This window comes from Tympanuchus pallidicinctus, unplaced genomic scaffold (assembly GCF_026119805.1).
Source record: "Tympanuchus pallidicinctus isolate F22 unplaced genomic scaffold, pur_lepc_1.0 scaffold1, whole genome shotgun sequence".
NCBI classification, from domain to species: domain Eukaryota; kingdom Metazoa; phylum Chordata; class Aves; order Galliformes; family Phasianidae; genus Tympanuchus; species Tympanuchus pallidicinctus.
In genome coordinates this window covers 69,362,386-69,375,521 of record NW_026294618.1, presented here as the reverse complement: position 1 = coordinate 69,375,521, position 13,136 = coordinate 69,362,386, and the positions used below count along the sequence as shown (strand labels likewise).

General features: G+C 42.9%; 1 protein-coding gene across 1 annotated transcript; it reads right to left on the bottom strand.

The window, feature by feature from the left end:
* Positions 1–606: 606 nt before the first annotated feature.
* On the bottom strand, positions 607–6,627 carry FAM89A (family with sequence similarity 89 member A). The gene is made up of 2 exons (XM_052695216.1): positions 6,317–6,627; positions 607–2,584 (listed from the first exon to the last, which is right to left on the bottom strand). Exons 1-2 carry the CDS (start codon positions 6,566–6,568, stop codon positions 2,426–2,428), a joined length of 411 nt encoding a protein of 136 aa, XP_052551176.1. The 5' UTR covers positions 6,569–6,627; the 3' UTR covers positions 607–2,425.
* Positions 6,628–13,136: the final 6,509 nt, after the last annotated feature.

Below are 13,136 nucleotides of genomic sequence, written 5' to 3'. Positions count from 1 at the left end.
CTTTCCCACCAGGTATCTCTGTTTTGAAAGAATCTCCCTACCTCATGTTGTTAGAATGTGGTGAAGAGACAACTCAGTAACTGAAACAACAGACATGGAACTATGCTTCTGGAACAACTGTTTATTGACTTAAATTTATTATTTTTTTAAAAAACTTCTCACTAGCCAGCCAGCCATCACTGGGTTTAAATCTGACTTAGGAATAAGGACCACAACTTCCCTCCTATGCAAGGTGGTCTTGAAAGGGACACAGTTCTAAAAACCTTAGCAAGTCCTAATAGTCCATCCTTCTTCCAGTACAAACAGCATTGTGGAGTAATTCCTTGAGACATTTACGTTTCTCTTGGTACATGCCACATTTCCTAGCTCACAAACATGCTGCATTAAAAAGCACAAATGATTTCCATTGCTAACTTTAAGCTTCATTTAAGAGAAAACTTTACGAATTTTGCTTAAGTCTGTTCTCACCATTGGGGCTGCATAAGCATCTATAAAACAACATTTGATTCCTGCAGAGGCAGGATTTTCTATGCTTAATTCAAAGAAATCTTCTGGGGTGCTGGATGTATTGAAATGACAAATTAACACACACAAACACGAAGAAGCTCTGCTAAACACCGTGCTTTTTATTTTTCAAGAAAAAGCAAGAAAATAGCAGTATTTCAACAGACTAGAAAAAGCCTCATATAAATACCAAAAGCACAGCAAATTATATTCAAAGCTGATACATTCCTAGGTCAAAGCATCAAGTTGCATGCACACGTATGCGTGTACATATACACAACGCATACATGCACATAACAGTTTAAATACAGATGTAGCCATTTGGATTATTTGCATCTGACTTATTTATTTTAGTTTTGTGTGAGAGAAGTAATTAGACCAGAATTAACAAAAAGAATTCCAGCAATTTTCACAGACTAGTTAAAGAGCTTAAACACATACACAATTACAGCACAGTCTTTACTCTTGTGGCCATTAAGTTCCACTGAAATAAACCAGTTTTAGAGAGAATGCACAAAAACTCCACCCTGAAGGTCTCCTTGCTTTTATCACTGCAACATCCTAGCATTTGCTAAAAAACTAAGAGAATAGCTACTCCAGAAATTGATTTTGAATTCATTCTGTAAACTGTATGCATGCCAGACGTAAACCATGCAAAAACCCCTTGAGCTTTAAGCCCTTATTATTAGCTTGTGTCATGAGTCAGGCACTGTGATTTACAGCATTTTTAAAATGAAAGTTAAATGAAAATCATGTTTTGAGCTGGTTTTTACTTAAAACAGAAATGAGGGAAGAGCAAGATAGTTGGCAACTCATGTATTCCACACTAATTAAGTGTTACAGGTACATGCTATGAAATTTTAAAAAGAAAATTGAGTGCTTTAAGTTCTGAAAACAAAAATAAGTTATACTTCAAAGAGCAAGTCAGTATAAAAAGTTTTAACGTATGCAAAGTATGTGCTCAAAATATTTATTTTGTGTTTTTAAAAAGAGCTGTAATCTACCTTACAGAAACAAAGTTCACCCAATACAAAATATTGCAATTTGTCCCATTTTGTCATATGAGAGGTCTCCTTCATATGATCCAGAACACTTGCACAAGAGTTCACGTTATTCCAAGCCACACAGTGGCAGACAGACTACGTTTGATTCTCTGCTTTTACTCCACAGTACAGTAAAAGCTAAGCAAACCATTTCAGAACAGAGTTTAGCAGGTCAAAGAACTGTTTTGCAAGAAATCCAGACAACTGTATAAAAGTTAATGCCAAATGGCAGTACCAAGAAAGTGAATTAGATCAACAGAAAAAAACTGCTGATAGCATTCAGTATCACATGTACAGCTTGTAAGCTGGGTGTAAGGAAGTCAAAATTAGCTTAAGAAAAAAAAATTAAACTGTGTAAACAATCCACCCAGTACAAAACTGGATGCAGCTGATAAGAGCAGAACTAGCTTAGTAGAGCTGAGGATGTGCGTGCATCCAGATGCCTCTTCAAACTGCATTTATCAATACTGTTTCAAAACAAAATCACCTATAGCTATTTACGCCACAGCGGAGGCTTCCCCCACCCCAAGGAGTTACTACAGATCAGGAAGTCATTACTGTCTTCTATGATTAAAATTCCAGTTATAAGCTATCAGTGTTTGTAAGCTGAAAACACCCACCTTGCAAATTACATTGAAAACCCTTGTCAAACATGTTTGAGGACTCTCTAGAAGTTACAGTACAGCACTTTCGTCAAGTGGTATTTGCATGAGTAACTTGTGCTGACAGCATGTTAGAGTAAGTGAATTGAATGCAAGTTAGGATAGCTGGGTGCTCCTCCTCAAGAAGAGATCCATCTGCAGAGATTCCAGTCATTCTTAGTGACTTAGTGTACGCAGCGGGAGTAGGACCAAAGAATTAAACCAGCCTTCTTATTTCTAGAAATATTCCTCCTCTTCATCAAAAAAGCCATTTTCCAGAGCATACGTGCAGTCTGCGTTAGAGTCAGCTTGGCAGGCACCTTTATATTCTTGAATGGATTCATACAGGGAGTACAGCTGACACAGAAGTGACATATCTAGCTGCCGAAGGCCAACCTGATGGGGAAGGAGTGGAAGAGAAATCAAAATAATAATATTACAAGTGTGATTTTATTTGCAACATAATGCTTTCACAGGCAACAATGTAGAAGGCATACTTTTCTGATATCACTGCATGTCTTTCACAGATCTCGTCTTGATTAGAACTGCCCAAATAAAAAAAAAGTGCAAGTGCAGCTCTGACTGGTTTTTCGCTTCATGGCTGAGTATCTCTGCTCAGTTTTCTGTTCTATATTGACATACACAGGCAGCTGGCTTCTCTGCCTTTACACAGCTAACCACATCTGACACAATACCACATGCCACCTGAAGGCAGCAAAACTAAAGCTGAATGAGATAAGGGCGTGCATTACAGTCTGCAAACCTTCAAACATTTTTACATGCTACTCAAGATTCCTTTTGGTAGTCCTGGAGTTTTACATGCATTGGCCTGATTTGTCGTCAAGACCTTAGTATTTCGGGACCTCTAAACTCCTAAGATATTAGGTCCAAGTCTAGTTAAAGACTTGGAACAACACTGAAGTTACCCTGTAGCCTACATCTTTATTTCAGGCACAAAAATGGGTAACTTACATTGAACACTAAATGAAGCTGGTCATTTAGCTTGAAGTGGTTTCCCTCTGTGGTAACAAAATGAAGAATTTCTTTGACGTTGCCACCTATCCAGGTGAGATCACATTAAATCTGAGTTTTCTCTTACAGTAAATTAAAGCTTCTGCCCAATGTAACCTTTTTAAGTACCTATTATGCCTGATTTTTAGTGTTAAGCTGACTGGCTATACCTAGCAAGCTTCAGTCTTTCAGCAGGTTCTGCTGTAATTCACATTTGAAAATGGGGGGGAGGGAAGGTTGTATTTTACACAGAATGAGAACTCCTACCTCAAAAACTTTTCCTTACATATTGAAACTCTAAGAACTGGTGCATTCAGCACACAAGCAAACCACAAGAAGTTAGACGAAGATCTTTCTTTGGCATTCCTGAGGTCCCTCCTGGCCTGCCCTACCCTAAGAGCTCCTTTATCTAAAGATGGGAGGAGGAAAAACAAGCATCACAGGGCACATCACTCCACCATAGAAAAACAAGATACAGTGTCTTTCAGAGCCAAGCTCTATTACCTAGTCAGGTCAAGAAGCAGAGACATGATCATGCCTCCTACAGACCAGGATATCAATACTTCTGCCTCTTAGGCAGAGACAGGATGAAGTATGAAACGTTATACTGAGTTCCCAGCAGATTACAGATGTGCCTTTCAGTACCCTCAGAGCTTCTGCTGCTCTTCTTCCTCAACTTATTTTCTATTTACTGAAGACAACTGCTTTCTCTTTGCTGCAGAGTGAACACTCCGCAGCAAACCAAGCAAGCAGAATTCACTGAAGAGTGCCTGCTAGCCTTCAAGTATTCTGTGACAGGAGATCAGCAATTGGACCAAAAGGGCTGCACAGAGGCAAACAAAAGTAAGTATATGCACCATATCCAGACCCATTCTACTTAAGTCATACTTGAGGTAATTTCATCAGACACATTAAGCTAATGAATGTTTACCTGCCCAAGAATAAAGTCTGAAGATCAGCCTTTATGGCTGGCAGCTAATGAAGTTTGGCTTGTTCCATCTAAACAAACTGCTCATCTCAAGTAAGAAAGAATTCTGTGAAGCTAGACTTAATACTGTTACATGTAAACATGAGAAAGATTAGGGAATCTTGCATCAGCACTAACTGTCTGAAAGACAAGACTGGTGAAGAATTATTCAGAGTGATTAGGAGAACAGGGAATGAACTGAGCAGGAAAATTCGGTATGGAGACAGAAGAGATTCCAGATGAGAGATCTTTGTCTTCAAAGGAGCGCACAAAAATTTGCAACAGCTTTCCTGTCTCTGCTCAGTGCAGCACTTTAGTGCATTGAGTGACAGTCTGTTCTGCACTTAGCTGTAATCTCCAAGCTAGACACTGATCAGCAGAATCAGTTTAGCAAGTCCTAGCACCAACTAGTTATATGTAATATGTCTGTAGCTGTCACCAGTGTCAATCAAACAAGAACAGCAGATCTATTGAGAAAACTACAGCCTCTAGCTCTTCACAACCTTCAAGTATGATTCTGACTGTATCAAAAGCCTGAATAAACATCCAAGCTTGCTAGCAGAAGCATAATGTTCTTAATCCCAACTCATCTACATTTGACTCTAGAGATTCCTCTCATAGCACCTACGAGGCTTACATACTGTGCACCCCCAAGCTATCAACATTTCTCTTCAAGATCAAAGTTCTGAGATGAATTTTTCCGTGATGCCCTTCCTCAGCTAGCATCTAAGTTCACCACTCTCCTCATCAAAAAGCCAGTGCAGAACATCTTGCAGGGAAAGATGCTTCCTCATTCACTACTGAAACTCTGAAGTGAGCTCACTGCTCAGCTGTAATGTTATCTTTGATTGGTGAAAGGAAGAATGTTCAAAACAGATAACAATGCGCTATTATCCCCATGATGAAAGGCAGCTATCAGTATGTGAGGGTACAGTCAGTTTGCACAGGCTACAGAGGAGCACACCTGGAACTCAGGGGACTGTTGCTTCAAAGTCTTTGGTATGCTTGTGATAAAACACTTCTGAAGGAAAAAAAAAAAATAATCAAATCAGCATCAAGGATAACAGATTATCAAAGGGGAATTCCAGTGCCAAATGACTTTAACAAGCATCTCATTTGATTTCCCATTAGGAAAAGTAAATAAGATTTTTATAGGATCTAGCTTTGCTTTTCCAGAAAAGATAAAGACAACAAAGTTCATATCCTCGGGTCCCTTTACACTACCATAAAAGAAAATCCCTGCAGTGGATGGGCACTTGTGCTTCCCATCCTTTGGGGCAAAATGAGGATATAAGGCCATTTTGAGTATTGGAATTATTTGCTGAAGTAGTTGTGACAGACTAAGCGTTCACCACACTGTGCATTCCTCTTAAAGCCGCAGAAGGGTCTTTCAACAGTTTTTTTTAGTTCCAATACCTTCCCACCATGGTAGAAGAAGCCTTAGGACGGGCAGGTTTGCAGCAACATTGTTTCAGAACACGAAGCGTGTAACGCTGAAGTGGTTCATTAGTCATTGGGAGCGCATCTGGCATCAGCAGAACACCAACACCCACACGGGTGCTGAACGCAAAGGTGTGCCAGACCGCCCCGAGGAGCTGTGCTAATAACGCTGCGGTACAGAACCAAAACAAGGTCTTGAGGAAAGTTGCACCCAAGCGTCCTTCACCCGAGCTAAATGAATCAGTGCTCATTTTTCTTTTAGAGGACAGCGTTCCGAGATGGGTGGCACGTTCAGACGGCTGTCACCGAACAAGGCGTTCATTGAGCAGCTCCGCATTCTGAGAGCGTGGAAAATAACCACTGCGCCCTTCAGCTCCCCGTGGTATTTTTACCGAAGGGCCCACGGCATTTCTCCGAACGACCGCCCCGAGCCCAGGCTGCAGCCGCCGAGTTCCTTGGGGCCGCCCCAGCCCGCGGCCCGCGCCCACCTCCCCGCGGGCCCTATAGCCGCCATACAAAGGCCGCTGGCTTCGCCCTCCGCTCGGCGGCTCCGCACCTCCCGGTGCGCCCTTCCGCCCTGCCGCTGAGCGGCGGCACCCCCCGCCGCGCCGAGTCCCGCCCGCCACGTCCGCCGTCCCCGCCCGCCTCGCCCCGGGGGCTACGCGCCGCCGTCCGCGCGGCCGGCCTCCCCGCGTCCCATCGCCGCTCACCATCTCCTTGCGGAGCAGAGCCAGCGCCGCGTCCAGGTTGGGAGGCTTGGGGGGCCGCGGCGACCCCCGGCCGCCGCCGCTCAGCTCGTCCTGGATGCGGGACTTCTGCGCGTAGAGCCGCTCCAGGTCCCGCCAGCGCCCGCCCTGGCCGCCGCCGCCGGAGGAGGAGGAGTTGAGCAGCCCGCTCAAGCTCTTGGGCAGCGGCGGCAGCCCCGAGCCGCCGCCGGGCCCCAGCAGCCCCGGCCCGCTCATGCTGCGGCGGCGGCGAGCGTCGGAAAGAGCCGCGTCGGCCGCGCTGCGGGAGGCGCCGCCCGGAGCCCGCCCCGCCTACGGGCCGCGGAGGGGAGCGGGGCGCCGCGCGGGGCTGCGGAGGGGCCGCGGGGCGGGGCGGGGGCGGGCGGAGCGCAGGTGCTCGCGCCGGGCCCCGGGCTTTGTCTGCGGCGGGGCCGGGCCTTGCCCGGGAGGGATGGCCCTGCGCCGCCCGCCTGCCGCTTGCCTGCCCGCCGCCCGCCCTCGCACGCAGCGGTCGTGTGCCAGTTGCGAGCGCGGGCTGTGCGCCCTTTGTTTCCCATTATTATCTTTGCCGTTGCGTAAGTGGGTGTTTCGGAGCAGATGGCTAGAGGTGGGGTCCTATCGCCGCAACCTCGGTTGGTTTGTGCAGGTTTCTGTTGGAGAAGTAACGAGATACGGTGGTTTTTAACATTAGAGTTAGGGCTTCGCGTCGTTTCTGGCTTTGTTTACAGCCTTCGCGTGGCTTTTTCGTGATTTCAGTCTCATCAGACTCGCTGGCAATTATCTTAAACCAGCTTACATCTGAGGAACCTTTCCCCACTCTTTATTTGTATCTACTCACTACTACAGGGATTGGTACGTAAGATGATATGCTCTGCATCTCAATGCTTTGTAAATTAGAGTCAAGAAGATTTTTTTTTTTTCCATTTCTAGAGATCTGACTTCTGCTGAGATTAAATGTGAGAAATTAAGTAGTGTTATTAGCTTTTATAACACTAAATGCATTTCAAACCATTCCTTCTGTAGATTTAAAATATCAAGAAAACCCTTGTCTTTCAGGGCCAAGAGTGTCTGACAGCAAAAAATACTGATTCAGTTTGCCCCCCGCTATCTTTTTGCTTATTATAAGCAAACAGTGTTCATTTGTTTGCTTTTCTTCCTAGCTCTCCTCCCATTCTTTTTTTTTTTTTTTTTTTTTCCCAAATGACAGCTGCTTGGGAAAGCTTATGGGCATGCTTATTTCACCCAGACTAGTGTATCATCATTGTTTTTTCAGCTTGCCTGACCCCATTGAATTATTAGTGCATCTTTTCTCACCTGTCATCCAAAATCCAGGAAGAAAACTCCCTAACCCCAATGCGGTGTTAGAAAGCTGCATTCCTTTCTTCCTCTTGATACACACCAGCCAACTTGACAGGTTCTGCATTTAAGCAGTTCAGGTATACATTGGCATATATATTCACTCTTTTCCAAGAGCTCATTAATATGTGCTAATATCTTTCCGGGAATGAGTAGGGGCTTATGGTGGTCTTAGACCACTTACTTTCTCCTCATTTTTCCACCATCAGCTTCATCATGGTGACTTTTAGCTGACCTTTAGCTGTTTTTAGGGTATTAGGTTTGAATGTTGGTGATAATGGCAGCTGGACTCTTTTGCAGTTATGTTTTTTTGCTGTTTTGTGTAACAAACTTTCTTGTGTTGTATGTCTTTCCCAGACTTTGTTGTTTCCCAGGGCTGAGCTACAGAAATGTGTTACTCAGCTGTCATTTGTTACAGACACTTCCTTAAAAAATGAGAACATCTTACGAATACATGTAGTTTACCTCATAAAGAATTAGGAAGTGCTACAGTAGGGGTGCCATTTCCTTATGCAAATTCATTACTGTGTATTTTATATTACATATACTTATGTGATTTTTTTCCCTTTCCTCATTCATTACAGTACACAACAACTAAGTATCATTCACGCCTCATTTACTAATGCTCCTCTTTCCAAATGTGATGATCTGTATTCATTACTGAGTATATTGAACTGAAAAATGAAAACAGTCTTTTCTGTGTTGCTATTCCCTGTAATAACTACAAATGTTAGTGAATTCTTTATGATTCCCCTGTGATAGAAGATGGTATCCTCCATACTGTAGATAGGGAGCCAAGACTCAGAGAGCAAAAGGTAGGTCATGGTAAAAAATGTCTACTCAATTCTAAGTGTCTACTTAGGGGTAATTTTCCTTAAAACAGAAAGCTTTCTGCAACAGTTTAATGTGTAGAAACCTCCCATCAGTACCTCTAGTTGAATGTTCAGCCAGCCAACAGAGCTGGCAGAAGGGCATGAGCCTCGACTTCAAGCTGCCCTGTGCAGAGCAGCACCTTTTCTCAAAGGCAACTTGGTTAGTGATTTGAAGTAAGACACCAGACTTTGCAGTGGTGTGGCTAACATCACATTTTGTCCACTCTGCTGCAGGGATATCTAAAACTTGCCAGACAAGATGAACTGGAGCTCATCTGTCACTGCCATCGGCGTTTTCTAGAACTATTTGTGTTTGCAAGATGTTTCTCGTTAGGTCAACTCACAGACATGGCTGCTTGCAAATAACAGGTCAGGATCCTAATATCACAATTAGGTGTATGGAAGACAAATTAACAATTAGTGGCACATGGTACACTCTTCCATTTCCTCTTGAAGTCAGAATGTCTGAAAGTATTCTATTTTTCATGAGGCATCTGGTTTTCATCACTAATGTGGAGGAAGAGAGATCATGCTGTTCTGTGATGCTCCAAGAATGCTGTAAAATGTGGCTTTCTGGGTAAGGGGAATTCAGAAGATTCTGGCATAACTGGTGCACAATACATGACTCCAAATCCAACCAATTTTCAGCCAATGATCATTCAACTCTTAGGCACCATCAGACCAGATCAAAAAGGGTTTTTAAATAAAATTGTCAGGAGTCCCAAGAAGAATCAGAGAAGCTAAATGAAGTGACTGGTACGTAGAAATGTGTGTATGAATAACAACTTCTCCAATGAAGGCATATTCCAGTCAGCAGTAATGTTCATGTAGATAAGTTTTTCCTTTTTGTTCATGTATCATAGAATCATGTAATCATTTGAGTTTGAAGAGAACTTTAAAAGTCTCCTAGTTCAAATGCTCTGCAGAGAACAGGGACATCTGCAGCTAGGTCAGGTTGCTCAGAGCCCTGCCCAGCCTGTCCTTGAATGTTTCCAGGTATAGGGCATCCACCACCTCTCTGGGCAACTTGTTCCAGTGCCTCACTAAATGGCAGCTAATCTATCCTGAGCTCTGTTCCCTCTCTCCTTTTCACAATGAAGATTATACAGATTTCTTAAATAATTTATGCACTGTAGAAAGCAGTGATAAGCAGTACTGAAATCTGAAGAGCATGGTGGCAAACAACCAGTTGCATTTCTGCAATCACTACGAGTAATTCCTCTGTCTCAAGGATTTTTTTTTACATTGTAATCCATTACCAAATGCTATGGGATTGTGTTGTGGAAAGAAAAATAATCAAATTCCATTCTTTTATAGCAGAAATTCTGGTTTAGGATTATGTAAGGATCATGCTCAGGATAAAGAAAGACTTGATCTGATAGTGATATTGATGGGAATTAAGATAACCACCATTTTATTTTCATGGTAGTGTTGAAGTTTGTCTTGTTCATGTTTCTGCTTAACCTTGGCTCATACTATCAATCTTCTCCACAGTACATCACTCTGTGCTCTGCAACATTGGTTTTAAAATCTCCTCGCTCTGTCCCCTCACTTTATTAAATTAGATGTAACAGCGTCAGTCTTTTCTTCTTACCTCTCCAGTCTCATGAATTCTTTCCAACTGCATTAATTCTAGCAGAAAAGATTTGTCTCTTAGGCTACACCAGCTTCATACTGTTTCCACATCCTCATCCTCAGAATTTCTGATGCAGTTAGCAAAGAGAGTATTTCATATGGATGTTTAAAGCAAATCCAAAATGAAATGAGAAACAATGGTGTGTTGTAGGAATTAATTACTGCAGTGCTATTTGAAAATTCATGGCAGTGAAAGATCACAACAGAGTTTTATGGGATAGTTATGTCATAATCTGGCCTCGTGTCCACGGCTCTCAATGGTGCTGAACATCTTCCCTTAGTCTCCTTCTGTGTCAAAAATATAAAAGAAACTAAGGATTTCAAAGTGCATTTTTATTCTCCCCCACCTACTTTCTTTGAGCTCAGTGTAGTTCTGATAAGCTTTGGGCTAAATCATTTGCCTCTTCAAAATGATGGCTTGAGGGGGCCCTTATTGCTACTCTGCTGTGCATTCAGTCTGTTAGCCCCGCTACAAAAGATTGCTTTCTCCAAGCATACAGACACAACTTACAGTAACAGCTTTCCGGAATCTGATTACCAAAAGTAGATAGCCAAGGGATCAGAGCTACAGGCTTTAAAGGTATTTGTCCTATTATCCCAGTGACACTGAGCAGACTCTTTCCTTCAAGTGAGATCTGCTTTGGGGTCAAACCTGGTGGATGCTGTTTAAGCTGTGCCAAGGTCATCTGAGGTAAAAGCAGCGGATGGCCTAAATACTAGGGCAAAATTGCAGGGCAGAAATGAAGTGCTGCTGATGTGCAGAAGTAGCAAGAATGATTGGGGTTTACAGATTGCAGAATACTGCAGATTCCCATTGTCTTATCTGCATTTTTGAGTGGGGAGTAGTAACCAATGTTTTTTTTTTCAAAAGAATTCAAAATGTTCAGGTATAAGCAAACATGGAGTTAACTATCATGTTCAACTAATGTTAATAAAGAGATCATATCTCTTGCTTATTTGTTCTTCATTCTTCGAAACACAAAAATCTGGTAGACAGCACATTTCCATAAGAGAGATGCAGATTGCACTGTTCAGAAGATAATTTTTTCTCTTTAGCTGTGAATGGGTATTACACTTGCTCATAAAGAGGTGTGATTTTATAGTGAGATGTAACTGTGCTCCTGAAAAATGACCTTCCTCTTCCACAGATGCAGTTAGACAGATTTGTGCTGAATAACAAAACGCATAACTGAAACCACAATAAAAAAATGTAATCATCTCCTCCAGTTAAGGTAGGCCTAATCCTGCTGTCACGTGGCACATCAGGCCTGCACTAGGCTACAGCCGCCGGCTGTGTGCAGGCCTCAGAAGGGAGAGTGAGGAGCTGATGGCAGCTCATCCTCCCGGCAGCTCAGGCTGCATGGAGCTGGCGAGGCTGAAGCACACAGCCCAGAACAAAACCCTGCTGCTGAGTGGTGGACGGGCTGAAGTCTGCATGTATCCTCAAGTGTCCTTCTGTGCACCCGGGGCATTGTAACTATTACTGAAATTGAGCCACCTCCGAGGCAGGATGAGGGCAATAACTTAGCAGTGCACAGCATTCTTTGTAAGTAGTTTAAAGGAGAAAAGTACTCTTTGTAATTGAAAGTTCATTTAGGTAGATAGAATGTAATTATCTGGCACAGTTAGAGGAGCAAGGCTATTGTGAGTCTCTGATGAAAAATGTCATCTGGTTATTTAATGGCCAACAAGCGATTAGAATTTTTGTTTCATACTTCATACAGGAACAGCACATTCAGCAGCCTGGTGACCCCTCAATTCAATGCAGGGCACTGAGCAATTACTGACTCAGAGGCAGATGTTCCTCTGGCTGAGCTGTGATCATTGCTTTTTGCAGCACTCCGCTATGTGGCAACAAGGCTGAGCCTTATTTAGTATAGGAAATTGGCTTTTATAATGTTATAGGTAAAGGTATAACTCTAAAATACAACCAGGATTTTAAACTGAAGTATATTCCATACAGCAAACATAAAGCTTGGAAATAGCTTCCTGGCTTAAGTACCTGTGATACCAGATTTTTACCTGAGGCAAACCTGTCAGAGAAATGCCATCAAAGCAGTTCACATTTCAAAACCAATTCACCTCTCTTTTTCCCCCCCTTTTGCTATTCAAAGTGTGCCTCTCAGGCCCTTCCAACGGACTGGCTGCTTCTCTGACTCTATCCAACAACTTCATCTGAATGCACCAGGAAGGAGCTCTCGTGCTCCACAGCACAACCCTTCTTGGTTTATTGAGTGCAGGCAGGTGTCACTGTCCCAGACATGTTCCTGTCTACAAACATCCACAGTGCTGAGGCTTCCAGGGGCTTAGATAATTTCACCCTTGTGAACTCTTCTGGCTTCCTTTGCTTCTCAGAGTTGTCCTTCCTTGTCAGAAACACTGGGGAAGAACAGTAGTGGCAACAGGCAGAGTTGGTGAGATGTTTTGGAGTGCAGTCATTCTTGCTGATACCTCAGGCAGCTGTGCTGTTGTTGGAGACAACCCAATGTGCAGCAGGATCAAACCACATGATAATTCAATAATTTCCTTCTTACGTTACAACAAGGTGCTATCTGAACATCTCACAGAGCCTTAAAAAATAAAATAAAAAAATAAAATAAAAAAACATCCACTGTATATGTTAAGGTTGCAAAAGGAAACAAAAAACTAGAACATAACAAAAGATAAAAACCTCTCCAGAAGGAAATGTGATAACAAACATATACAAAGGAGGGAAGCTGTGGAAACCAGACGTCTGTGCTGGAAATGCAATCAGATCAAGCCAATCACTGCAGCACTGATTAGTCACTGGCAGGAGCAAACAGGTGTACAAACAAGTTAGAAGGCAGGAGCATAGATTTTTGAAGTATTTTGGCAAGACTGGCAAAATACGAATAATTCTGTCAGGGCAGATATGGACTTAAAGAGTCTTTGTCTTTCTTTGCTAAATTGGCCAAGGAAGA